At 33.0% G+C, this 14,662-nt stretch overlaps 1 protein-coding gene across 1 annotated transcript in view; it reads left to right on the top strand.

The window, feature by feature from the left end:
- The window catches only part of RGS18 (regulator of G protein signaling 18), a 28,777-nt gene extending 16,366 nt beyond the window's left edge, over positions 1 to 12,411 (top strand). Inside the window, exons 4-5 of the mRNA XM_003820590.6 lie at positions 6,470 to 6,636; positions 9,467 to 12,411. Of these exons, the coding sequence (XP_003820638.1) occupies positions 6,470 to 6,636; positions 9,467 to 9,724 (425 nt within the window). The 3' untranslated portion in view covers positions 9,725 to 12,411. The remainder of the gene's footprint in view (positions 1 to 6,469; positions 6,637 to 9,466) is intronic.
- Positions 12,412 to 14,662: the final 2,251 nt, after the last annotated feature.

Below are 14,662 nucleotides of genomic sequence, written 5' to 3'. Positions count from 1 at the left end.
TTTACTTTTTAACCCAGTCAGATAATCTCTGACTTTTAATTGGAATGTTTAGCTCATTTAAATGTTATCTCATCGTTGATATATATGGGATTGGATCTAACATCTTACTATTTATTTTCTATTTGTTTCCTCATTTTGTTGTTGTTTTCTTTTCCTCCTTTCCTACCTTATTTAGATTAAGTAAATTATCTTCTATACAACTGTCTGCTAGCATATCCATCCCTTCTGCAGTCTTTAATCTGTTGCCATGACCATCCAATATTTTTTTATTTTTAATATTTTACATTTTATTTGCTGAATTTCAACTTGATTACTTTTCATAGTTTAAATTTTGTCTTAGGTCTTTTTTAACCTTTGTGTTTTTCAAAAAATTTATATGAGCTTTTTAAAAGTTTTTGTCTGCTGTTTCCAATATTTTAGATACCTTATGATCAGTTTTTATTGATATTTTATCAACAAACAAAATATTGATAATAAGTCATGAAAATTTCCTTATATCACTAACTTTTTTTTGTATGTGAGCATGGAGGAAGACATAGGAGTCTAAATTATGTGGTCTTCCTTTATAGAGTATTGAATCATTTTTCTGGAAGTGAATTAAATCACTGTTGTATCCTCTTGATTTTTTTCTGATCAGCTTGATCCTTTAAGACTGGTATATCTCAGAATTGTCTTAGTATGAGGACAAGACCTTTCTTAGCAGTAGGACAAGACATAGTATTTATACCAGAAATATGACCTTTCTTTGTTATCTCTTCTATGGCTGAGCCAGAAATCCAAAGTCATCCAAACCTATCAAAACTCTCCTATCTCCATTTACCTCAGTCCCATAGCATCTGTCTTCTTCTAGACTTCACAAAATTTGCCCTGCTCATGTGCAGCTTAGCCCTCAGTTAAGGCTCTGCAGGAAAACTGCATGGAGGCTTCTGGGTCCCCTTATAAAGCAGATTCACTCTGCACTGGTTACCAATTAAGCCCCCTATGTCTTGGGCTACAATTTTGATTACTTGCACAAATCCACTATGATAGAACACTGATACAACTAGTTAAGCAAAGCAACTTTAGTACTTGCAAATAGGCACCAAGGGATAATAGAAGCCTAGTATTCATAATGAGCTGCCCCCTCAACACTCAGGAAAGCTGCTAAGAGTGAATTAAATTTTGTCTATGGTGTTCCAATTGCATGGCAGCTGAGGGATCCCAGAAAGCAGCCTGTCCTGGTTTTTATGTCCGAGGGAATACAGGTATCCCTGGGCTAAAGTGTCAAAGAAGATCCTATTTTGGGGTGGCAAAGGAACACGGCAGGGTTATTCTGGTCAATTTCTCTTGTCTCAGGATGTTGCATTGTCAGCACATTGTACATTTATTTTTGAGAACCACAAGTGACAAAAAAGCGAGAACAAGTTGGTACAAGGTCACTCAAACTGCCCCACACCCTTCTGCATGTTTCCTTTTTTCAGTAGCCTGACCCACAAATTCCAAATACATCATAATGCCCAAACTCTTATCTCTGCCTCCTCAATTCAGCAAGACTTCTTACTATGGTTAGCCTCCGTCTTCATGTGTACCAGTCTTAAAAATGCCCCCAGGTAGAAAGCCAGAGCAAACCTAGCACTCACTTCATGTGTTTTTCTTCTCATCTGTTGCCAGTTGTATTCTGCTTGAAAACTACTGCCTCAATATTTTTTCTAGTTTTATAGTTATTTGTGGTAGGAGGACAAGTCTGGTTCCCATTACTTTGTAATGACTCTCCTCTTCTTAATAGTTTAGTAGTAATATGTTCTTTTATTTAAGGTAGTGCTCTATAGATTAAATATCAAATCAAGGGCTTTGTCCACTTCTAAAATTGCTGGTCTCTGGTACCTAGACCAGTGTCTGGAACACAGCATGTGATCAATATTGTTTCGATGAATTAATGAGTTATTCAGTGGGGAGTTCAGAATGCAAACAAAAATATTTAATAAAATAGTTGAACAAAGTAAGGAATACATTATGTGTTTCAATAACTCATAGTGATATCCAACAGAGAGCAGTGTACCTCCAGAAATGTTTGTCAGCTTGTCCAAAGTCATATAGACTGGCATTTACCACAAACTCCAGCTTCACACGTTCTCAAAATTGATGCTGTCATCTTGTTAGCATGCCAGGAAGGACCCAACTCTCAGTAGAAGGCTCACATTGGCAAAACTCATGAGGTTAAATACCAAACTAATAATACAGATTCAGAAATAAAACTGTCACTGATAGCCATTTCTCTACCTTTTCATATGACCAAAGAAGCAGCCAAAATGTATTAAAAATTTTGCTTGCCAAGCATGAAACTAGAATATTAATTAAATGTTTAATGTCATCAAGCTAAGAATTAACTTTTTAAATAAATTAGTATATTTTTAACTACATATTTTCGTCCATATTCACAATAGGACACAATTTTGTGGATTTTTTTTTTTTTTGCTTGTTACCAGCTCTGATTGTCCATATCTCTTGTAAATATGATAGGTCTGATATTTCATTTAGTACACAAAATATTTCCTAGAGGTGTTTCATGTTTTTTAATATAATTCTGTATTTTTATAATTAATTCAAGTATTTGTTGATAATTTATTTTAGTATTATTAAATAATTATTGAGTTATTTCTCATGTTGGGTACTGGAAATTTGGTGACAAGTTAGACAAGGGTCTTCATCTTATATATGTTATAGTGTAGCCTGGAAAACAAAAGTTAACAGGCAACTGCAGTACAATATTTTAAGTTTACCCGGCACAGTAGAAGGCCATATATGAAGGACACCCAACTCGTTCTTTAGAGATTGGTGAAGTCTTTCCGGACAAGATGAAATGTAATTTCAACCTCAATGAATATAGGCTGTATGGGTTAGATTAATAAAATTGCTTTATGTATTTAGAATAGGAAGGGAAAAGTATTCTCAACAGGAGCTAAAACTAAGAGATTCAGGAACATGGCACATGAATGGAACTATACGTGTTTCTCTGTGAGTGGAGCTTAAATCAGTGTAAAAACATAGTAGGAAGAGATGAACGCTATTGGGAAATTTTAAACGGTGAAGAATCATAATAAAATTTGTACTGCAGAAAGATATTACTGATGAGAATGTGGATAATAGTCTTGGAGGATGGAGAAAGAGACAAGGAAAACCTAAATTCAGGGTCACCAGTTAGGAGGTTTTTATAATAATTTGTGTGAGAGATAGTTCCGGTCTAAATGAAAGTAATTACAGATGGCACAAAAATAAAAAGACAGATGTAGGATATATGAAAGGGGAATTTTTTTTTTAAGATTTGATTATCAGCTATGTGTGAGATAAGAGGAAAATTAAATATCCCTGAGAATAAATGCCAGGTTTCCCGTTTATATCCCTGAGTGGATAGCGTCATTAAATGGGAAATGTATGCAGGGAAGGTTTTGGGTAAAGATGATAAATGTACCATTCATATGACTAATTCAGTGGTCAATTCAATGATGTTTTTCACATGTTGGTTGATATGAACTTGGAGCTCAGGAAAAAGAGGCTTGAGATAAGTTCTAAGAATCATCTGCATATTGATTGTATTTGGGTGTTGAAGTAATTTTTCAGGAAATGAGTTTAAGGGAAAGATGAAGAAGGATAAACTGAGAAGGATTTGGGGATGCAATAGTCAGAGGTGTAATAGGAAACTCTGGAGTTTAGCTGCCATTGAGGAGAATTACAGGCAATTCTCTACCGTGCCTGCTGTTGTGGAGAGATGAAATAACATATGGATGGAAAAAAAATGTTCACTAACTATAACATTAAGTCAATTTGGCAAAAATAATTTAAGTAAAGTGTTGAATGGAAACCACATTTTTGTGTGTTGGAAAGTAAATGAGATAGAGGGGATTAAGAGACTAAGTGTAGAAAACTTAATCAAAGATTTTATATCTGTAAGGAGAAAAGATATGTCAGTAGCTAGAGGAATATTTGAAGTTACGATTTTAAAAATAATTTCTTGTAAGAAGATTAAAATATTTTAATGATATCAACATGTAAAAAAACTTTGTTTTTCAGAATTGTTTCTAATGCCTCATTTTGTCTACAGGTGTTAACAATATGCATAAAGTACAGTTGAAGGTCAGAAAAAAGGAGTTCAGGAAAAATGTCAAGAGAGAAGATGGGCAAATAGGGAAGATAAAGGAAAGAAGAAGGAAAAGGAGAATGCAAAGGACAGAATTTTAGCAAATAGCACATTTAATGGGGAACAGAGGGAGTTAAACCTAAACAGACAACACACAAAGAAATGATCACACAGTATGAACTAGGAGATATGCCATCCTACAATCCTATGTGGAAGAGTATTTGAAAAAGGAGGGGGTCAGTATTATCAGATGCTGCCAAGTGGGAAGTCCAGATGGGACTCATGATATTTCCTTATGCAATAACTTACATAAGGAGAGCAGAAAGAGAAATGGGCTATAACTAGAGAGTGAGAGTGAATCTAAAGAAAGATTGCTAAAACTCATTTAAATCCAACTCAAATGTGATTTATTCTGAGAAAGTTTATCTGAAAAATCCATTAGGAACATATTTCCCTTCCCTCAACATTTCTATAGTGCAACTACCATACAGCCAAGCAATTTCACTCCTTGGAATTTATTCCAGATAAATAAAGACTTGTGAACATTTTATAAAACTATACACAAATGTTTATAGCAGATTTATTTGTAATAACTGAAAAAAAAGAAATAATCCATGTTTCCTTCAATGGCAGAATGGTTAAACAAATGATAGTATATTCATATCATGGAATATAATACAGCAACAAAGAGAAACAAACCATTGATACATTCATCAACCTGAATAAATCTCCAGAGAATCAGGCTGTGTGGAAAATAGAAACATCTAAAACAACATATACTACATGATTTAATTTATATAACATTCTTGAATTGACAAAATTATAGCAATGGAGACCAGATTAGTGGTTCCCTGGAGTTAAAAAAAATTACATGTGGGGAGATGTAAATGTGGCTGTAAAAGGGCAACATGTGTTACACTTGTAACTGTCTGTATCTTGATTATATTAATTAATGTCGCTATCCTAGCTGTGATATTTCACTGTAGTTTTCCAAGTTGTTACACTGGCGAAAACTGGATAAAGAGTACACGGAGTCTCTCCTAGGAACTTCCTACGAGTTCATGTATATCTATAATTTTCTCAAAATAAAAAAGTTTAACTTTTACAAGGCTTAAAAATAAGTAGAGTTAAAAAAGATAGTTGAAAGAGCATTTTTGAAGTCACATTGTCTAGTTTTGAAGTCACATTGTCTTAAGGTTGAATCCAAAGTCTGCCACATTTTAGTTATGTAAATGTCACCTTAGTGAGCCTTAAATAAAAATTATCAAGATCACCATCATCATCACAACCACCATTACTAAAACCCTTATGGAGTTTTTAATATGTCCCAGTTACTGTTCCAAACACTTGGTGTATTTTAACACATTTAATTCTCTCAATAGCCCTATCAGGTAGGGATCATTATTATCTTAATTTTAAATATTGAAAAACTAAGACACAGAAAGAAAAGGTAATATGCTCAGGGCCACATAGTAACTAAATGAACACTAATTTGAGCCCAGACAGTCTTCCACAAGACTTAATACCTGCCCCTAACATTTATGGGGCAAGACAAAAAGTGAAAAAGAGGTCCCATGCTGTATGTCTAAATGCTTAGGAGCTATAGAAACTAATAACTTTAAAATATATATGCTAGCCTTCTGCTTTGACAAATATGCTTTGTAAGCCACTTGGAAGATTATGTTTGAATTTAAAATTTTCAGACACTTAACGTTTCCACTCTATAAACATGACCTACCACCTTTTTCTTTTCCCCCATGGTTTGGTTTCACACTGTGAGCAGTTCTTTGCACATTTGAGTACACACTCCAGCCTGCAAATTGAAGCCTTGTTCATACCGGGCCTAAGGGTATAAATACCAGTGAGTCAGTGTGTTTTTGGTAGATGGACTTGGAGAAAACGCTGTGTAAATGCTGGAAGCATAGAGCTTTTAGTAAGGGAACCTCAAGATCCTGAATACCAAAGGCATAGTGTAGAAGTAGGTAGGATCCGTTCCAACTGTAATGGCTTCTTGACTCTGTGGAATCACGCCTCACACTCTGCGAGGGGAATGGATAAAAGAGACATAAAGTGAGGTCCACCGTAGGGTGTCCCTCTTACTCTTAGGCCTAAAGTTAAACTTAAGCCTGAGTGAGATACTGGCCTTATTTCAGTGGGAATAATACTTTCCTTTTATAGTTGTGAAAACTACATGAGGGTCTCTCATGTATATTGTGCAAGATGTGTGCTGCGGTGCTGCATTAGAGAGAAGATGTAGGTTTTCTGTTAATATTTGCAATTATGTTTTATTATCAATCAGTAAATGTTTCCAACATTAATACTATTTTATAGTTATATTATTTATTTTCTTGATAGATGGACTAGAGGCTTTTACCAGATTTCTTAAAACTGAATTCAGTGAAGAAAATATTGAATTTTGGATAGCCTGTGAAGATTTCAAGAAAAGCAAGGGACCTCAACAAATTCACCTTAAAGCAAAAGCAATATATGAGAAATTTATACAGACTGATGCTCCAAAAGAGGTACAGTAAAGATAACTGTAAAAATGCATAATTGCTTTCAAAAATTTTTAATAATTTTATTTTTAAATTGTGAATTATATTTTTCCAACTTATTTTTATTAATTTCATTTATAATTGACATGTAATAATTACACATGTTAATGACATACAGTGTGATGTTTTAATATATGTATGCATTGTATAATGATAAAATCAGAGTTAGCATATTCATCAAATTAAACATTTATCATTTCTTTGTGGTGATAATATTCAATATGTTCTTTTCTAGCAATCTTGAAATATACCATGTATTATTCACTATAATCACCTATTAGGTAATATAACACCAGAACTTATTCTTCCTATCTATCTCTGTACCTGTTGATCCATCCTTTCTCCATCCTCCCATCCTTCCTACCTTACCTAGCCCTTGGTAACCACTATTCTGCTCTCTACTTCTATGTGAGCAACTTTGTTAGATTCCACATACAAGTCAGATCATGTAGTATTTATTTTTGTGTGCCTGGCTTATTTCACTTAACATAATGTCCTCCAGGTTCATTCACATTGCCACAGATGACTGAGTTTCTTTGTTTTTTAATACCTCAGTAGTGTTCCATATGTACCACATTTTCTTTATACATTCATCCTTTGATGGACATTTAGGTTGATTCCATCTCTTGGATACTGTGAATAATGCTGCAATAAACATGGGAGTGTAGATATCTCTTTAACATGCTGATTTCAATTCCTTTAGATATATACCTAGAAGTAGAATGGCTGGATCGTATGATAGTTTTATTTTTAATTTTTGAGGAACCCTTATACTATTTTCTATAATGGCTGCACTACCTTACATGCCCACCAACAATGCATGAGTTTCCCTTTCTCCACATCCTCACCAACATTTGTTATTTTTTGTCTTTTTCATTAAAAGCCATTCTAAGCGAAGTGAGTTGGTATCTCATTATGGTTTCTACTTGCATATCCCTGATGGGTAATGATGTTGAACATTTTGTCCAAAATGGCACTTTATGTCTTTTTTTGAGAAATGTCTATTCAGAGCTAAATTTTTTAGATAATCTGTCTTTATCAAATTTGTACCCTCATACATTCTACCAGAATGTTCATGATGTTGCTGCAGGGAAGATCATTATTTATGAATATTTATCCATACAAATGGAAGACATTGTAAGATACTATCACAGAAGGAAAAGTACAATTAGAGTCACTTTTCAGAGTTATTTTCATTCTAGACTGAGTGAATATGATAAATTGCAACATTTAGATTCATTCACTTATTCATATTAATCACTTTCACACAAGCAACCTCTCATAGAAACTAAAGATTTCTATAAGTGATGAAGTCAAGGGACATCAAGAAGTTTGCATCATATACCAATTTAATTTTGGCTCATCTATTTATACAGAGTTTTGTTTGCTTTAGGGCTACTTTAAAGACAGGTTAAAAGAAAAATCTTACAATAGAGAGATGAGGTAAATCTAACTAGGCAAGTTTTCAAGTGGAAAACAATTGAGATTTTCTTTTACTCCAAACTCAATGTGAAGTAATTGTGTGATACAATTGCTAAAATGGGTATAAGACTAGCAAATATGACTTGACTGCCCTAAAATATTAATTAAGTAGAGCTTCAAAGTTTCTAATGTGTGTTTTATAAATAGTGCTTCTCCCAAAACCAACGTTTTAGATAGTTTTTTTAATAAAAAGGCAGCTAGTTGTATTGTGTTACGGACAAGGAGAAAGAAAGCCCCTACCTGAAAACCCAACCACCATCAGAACCAGATATATATGCAGTGCTATGATACAAGGCATTAAAGAATTTTACATCTTTAAAAGACATTCATACTACAGCATATGTTTGCTTGGAGGAAATCATCATAACATAATGAAGTGAGCACTGGAATAAAGAGAAGCCCCACATTAAAATCTCAAATATGCCCCAGCTCATTTTTTCCCATGACTCAAATAATTTAACCTCTGTGAGGTTTAGTTACCTATTTTGAAAATGAGTTATGCTTTAATTATTTCTATGATCTTAGCAGTTCAATATTGCATTATTCTAAATTCATAGAGAGTAAGAAGGACCAGGAATTCCAGGAGAGAAGAAACAGATGAAATGCTAGTCAAGAATAGAGGAAAAAACCCAAGCATCTATATTAGGCCATTCTTGCACTGCAACAAACACAACAGCACTATTCACAATAACCAAAATGTGGAAACAACCCAATTGTTTACTAACAAATGAATGGATAAATGAAACGTGGTGTACCTGTAGAATGGAATATTCAGCCACAGAAAGAATACAGTTTTTGATACATGCTAAAAAAAACAGAAATATCTGAGCCTAGGTAATTTATAAGAAAATAACTTTAATTGGCTCATGGTTCTGCAGGCTATACAGGAAGCCTAACAGCATCTGCTTTTGAGAAGAACTCAGGAAGCTTCCAATTATGGCAAAAGGCAGAGGGGGAGCAGTTATCTCACATTTCAGAAGCAGGCTCAAAAGAGACAGAGTGAGGTGTCACACACTTTTAAACAGCCAGATCTTGCCAGAAGCCACTCACTATCGCGAGGACAGCACTAAGGAGACGGTGCTAAACCATTCACGGGAAATCCACCCCCATGATCCAATAACTGCCCACCAGGCTCCACCTCCAATGCTGGGGATTACAATTAAACATGAAGTTTGGGCAGGCTACACACATACAAACTATATCAGCTTCTAAGCCCACGATGCCCACTCCAACATTGCATCAGTCCTTTGCTGTTTCTCAAAGTTGTTTATATAAGCATATTAACTATAATCACACTTTTTTTCTGTTTATCCAGGTTAACCTTGATTTTCACACAAAAGAAGTCATTACAAACAGCATCACTCAACCTACCCTCCACAGTTTTGATGTTGCACAAAGCAGAGTGTATCAGCTCATGGAACAAGACAGTTATACACGTTTTCTGAAATCTGACATCTATTTAGACTTGATGGAAGGAAGACCTCAGAGACCAACAAATCTTAGGAGACGATCACGCTCATTTACCTGCAATGAATTCCAAGATGTACAATCAGATGTTGCCATTTGGCTATAAAGAAAATTGATTTTGCTCATTTTTATGACAAACTTATACATCTGCTTTTAACATATTGCATGTTTATGTTAAGATTTGGTCCCATCCTTTAAACTGAAATATGTCGTGAAATTATTTTAAAAATGTAAAAACAAAACTTTTTGCTAACAAAATACAGTATCTGCCAGTATATTCTGTAAAACCTTCTATTTGATGTCATTCCATTTATAATCAGAAAAAAACCTTATTTCTTAATCAAAAGGCAGTACAAAAAAAGTAATAATGTTTTATAAGATTGTAGAGTTAAGTAAAAGCTAAGCTTTTGCAAAGTTGTCAAAAGTTCAAACAAAAGTCTAGTTGGGATTTTTTACCAAAGCAGCATAATATGTGTTATATAAACATAATAATACTCAGATATCCAAATGTTCAGATAGCATTTTTCATAATTAATGTTCTCTTTTTTTTTTGGTAATAGTGTAGAAGTGATCTGTTTCTTACGGTGGGAGATGAAGAACATTTATTATTGGGTTACTACTAACCCTGTCCCAAGAATAGTAATATCACTTCTAGTTATAAGCCAGCAACAGGAACTTTTGTGAAGACACATTCATCTCTACAGAACTTCAGATTAAATATAATCTAGATTAATGACTGAGAATAAGATCCACATTTGAACTCATTCCTAAGTGAACAGGGACGTACCCAGTTATACGAAGCACTTCTGTTGGTCACAGAAACATGACCAGATTTTGTATATCTCCAGGTAGGGAACTAAGTAGACTACCTTATCACCTGCTAAGAAAACTTGCTACTAAACTATTAGGCCATCAATGGCTTGAATAAAAACCAGAGAAGGTTTTGCCCAGGACGTCTCATGTTTGGCCCTTTAGAATTGGGGTAGAAATCAGAAATGAGATGAGGGGAAGAAGCAAGGAGTCTAAGGCCCTAGCGATTTGGGCATCTGCCACATTGGTTCATATTCAGAAAGTGTTATCTCATTGATTATATTCTTGTTAAGCAAATCTCCTTAAGTAATTATTATTCAAATAAGATTATACTAATACATCTATATGTCACTGTTTTAAAGAGATATTTAATTTTTAATGTGTGTTACATGGTCTGTAAATATTTGTATTTAAAAATGCCATGCATTAGGTTTTGGAAATTTAATGTTAGTTGAAATGTAAAATGTGAAAACTTTAGATCATTTGTAGTAATAAATATTTTTAACTTCATTCATACAGTTAAGTTTATCTGACAATAAAAGCTCTGACTGAATGTTGATTATCCTTCCTATTATGTAATAAGGAATAAACATTTTCTTCTTTTAGAGTAATATTGGGATAGAAAGTATTAATTGAGTTATTGTATCATTGATCTTAATGCTATATCAGTTGTTTAAATTGTTGTGAATATAAAAACAAAGTATCTTGTGTTTCAAAAATCAACTAAAAAGGTGATTTTTATGTTTTCCTTAGTTAATTCCTATTTTCTTTTTCTGTGGCAGTCTCTTTCCATAGAATTTAATTGTTTCATATACAGACTTAAGACTCGATACAAACTTTGCAATCTCATCAGAAACATCATGGGCTGATTTTAATAGCATTGTTCTGGTACCACAAATACGTATCATGTAGCTTTTCCGTATGTAATACTGTCCAAAATCATCTGATCTCTTCGTTAAATTATGAAATATTCAATGAGATGCTTCAAAAACATACCAGGACTTCTTCATAAAATTAATGACTGACTTCAAAAAGTTTGCACTCTCTGGAGGAGACAACATGGACAAATACAGAAACAAGATAAATAATTGGACAACTGAAAGTAGCCAAGCACAGATGCACAGAAAGCACTGAGTGTTGGCTGAATGATGGCAAAACGCACAAATTGAAACTAGACTTGAAAGCCTCAGTGTGCGAGCTCCCTAACTGGATGCGGGATCCTCAAAAGTTTATATAACTTCTAAGGACTCTTCCATCCACATTCGTTTTAAGATAAAGACTCAGGATTTCTATTTTCTAGTGTTCTTTATGGTCTCTACACTCATTAATTCTAATTTGTTCACTTGATATTCTCCGAAGCAACCCTTGATTTGTATCCAAGTAAGGAAAAGAGGCAAATAAGTATAATTAATGAAGGAAAACTTAAGACTAAAAATTAATATGGGATTTTTGTCTAAGAATAGGGCACAAGATTATAGAAAACCCAGAAAATATATGAAAGGAAAGAAGTCACAGGAAATAGAGCTTGATTTTTTTTTGACCAGTCAAATGTATGATAACAATGTCTTTAAAGTATTGGATGATAAATAAAGTTGGGTTGAATTAGATAATTTGGGGCACTTTTTGAAGCCCATAAGCAATAGTAAATACCTAGGCTTCAAGTTATATACACAATAAAAACTCAATAAGTGATTGCAAAGTCAAGTGAAATCAAAAGGAAGTCAGAGTAGTATTTCAGCAAAGAGTAAGTCTTTAATATGTGGTGCATTTTTATGTGAATTCTATCTCTACTAGCTACCAAGTGTACTATGTTGAGAAAGCTACCTAAATTCTTATCTTCAATTTTTATTTGTAATATTGGAATAAAATGTTCACAGTGTTCTTATGGTGATTAAATTGTAAATATTTGCAAAGTGCCAGCTACAGTGTTAATTGACTTTAGTGTGTGGATGGATTTTAGAAAGTATTCCCTGTGTTTAAGTACCACATTTTAATTATAATATAAATTTTTCTAATAATGCCTTGGTTACAAATCAAAAAATATCTTTGAGAATAATGAGATTTTTCTTGACTAAAGTATGGGGATGACTATTGCTCTCATCAAAACTTTTATAATTTGCACTTCATAAAAAATGATATTTTAGCTAAATTAAAATATGGGAACATTTTAAACACAAGCATTTTTCTAAAGAAAAAGCTTTTTTAAAAAAACCCTTAACTTTTTAGTTATGTGCCGTGCAGATCTTCTTTAAGAAGAAAAAAAAGACAAAGCATGGTGAAGATGTATACTCTCCCTGCCCCACCTCATCAGATGCTAAGCCTTAGCTATGGCATTAACTAAATTTAAAAAGACTAATTTATTTTCATTGTGCCACATTGGCTGGTCTTATATTTAATTTCCTGGCTCTTTATCATCTGTCTAAAAAAGAAAAAAATTACCAACACAGATGTAACCACGTTCATTTAGCTATATCATTTGAAGCCTTTTCAACAATGAAAATAAAAGTTCGTACAACTTATCAAAACTCATTTTCTATAGCTTGAATAAATCAACAAGTATTTATTGAACACTTTCATTTGATTGCTACTGCTAGCTTCTGGGCATTCAAAAGTGAATTTAACAGTGGGAGTGACAGGGAAAGAGAGAGAAAGAAAAACTCTCTTCATAGTATATTGTCTGATAAAGCTTGCATTCTGCAATACCCAGCTGAAAGCCATGTTTTAAACTTTTCTTCGTATGTATCCCAAATAGCAAATCCTTCTACGACCAGTTGTGGAGATTACCATTTATCTTTTGAAGCTAGGAGTTAAGTAACTAATTTCCTCATTTATTTAAGGACAATACAAAAGATTCACTAACTTGCATATCTTTGTGCATCTTTTATAAAACAAAAGAAGAACTGAAACTATACGTATATATAAATACATTTTATTACGGGTTTGAATTTTTTGGTCATTTTATTGGTTTTGCTCTATAAATCAAACAATTATAGAAGGGTCCTTTGAAGATGAAAAAACACAAGTTTTAAGAAACATTTACAAAATTAAATCACTAATTTAGCAGCACAGGTAGTAAAATATTACATTTGGAAAATTTTTTAAAAAATCAGTTTGAGCTGTGTTTTTAGACATAATTATTTAATAGTAAACATACACATTTACCTGGAATCTTACCTACTAAATTTTATAGAGTAGAAATGGACCTTTTAGAGGTAATAAGCAAAGCAACTATTTTAAACGTCAGACATTTGCTAAAACAACAGTATTAAATTTTAAATAGTTTGTCTACAGTCTTATTATTTTTTATTGTGTTATCTATCTGTAACAAACATAAAATTGTGGGAAAAATGAAGACTGAATCATTGTTAAATGTTGATCCACTAAAAAGTGTCAAAATTCTTTTTATTGGATTCAATTTACTAGAGCAAGAAAGTGAATAAAAAACATTTGGAAAGATTGCCATCAACATGTAAAACCCAACAATCATTTTTTCAACATGGAACTGTTGTTACATGTAAAGAAACTGAAATATTGAAACATGAATCCAAGTGAGATCAAATCAGTATCAATGATAGCAGGAATAAATGTATTTAATAATCCGTAGTTTGGAATATCTTATACTTCATTTATCGTTATTTAATCATAGAGTCCTGTAGTTCAACAAATGTTTGCCATGCTTCACCTCTGTCCCAGTCACTATATGGAACAGTAGTGATACAAAGACAAATAAAATAATGTAAAGGCTATCACTGTAGTATTTAAATGAACGGTGTTCCTATGTAGGCAAACACAAAAATCAGTCATTTCACTATGACATGTGAAATGTTGATATATAATAGATCTTGACTTCCTTGTGTCTAAAAAATGGCAAGACAATTTCATGCAATGTAGCTAAAAAGCAGAGTCATGTTGCTGTGCCTTCACAATATGTCTGAGTATATTTTATAGTATAGGATTAGGTATTAAATTGCTATATTCATATTGAAATCTGCTTTAAAATCTCAATCTCTAGAAACTGGAATTGATCTCATAAATGAGCATCACTCACATTAGAATGCAAGCTCCCAGAAATGTATTCAAGTTACATTAATAGAAAATTATTTAACATAGAGGCTTTGGAAGTAAATTTTTGATAGAATTGTGAAAGAATGTTAAGAGATACTGATAAATGAGTATCAACCAAAAGATCATACACGTATGATAACTGAGAGAACTAAATAAGTTCACTGGAAAA

Source organism: Pan paniscus, chromosome 1, assembly GCF_029289425.2.
Source record: "Pan paniscus chromosome 1, NHGRI_mPanPan1-v2.0_pri, whole genome shotgun sequence".
NCBI classification, from domain to species: domain Eukaryota; kingdom Metazoa; phylum Chordata; class Mammalia; order Primates; family Hominidae; genus Pan; species Pan paniscus.
This window is presented reverse-complemented; position numbering and strand designations above follow the sequence as displayed.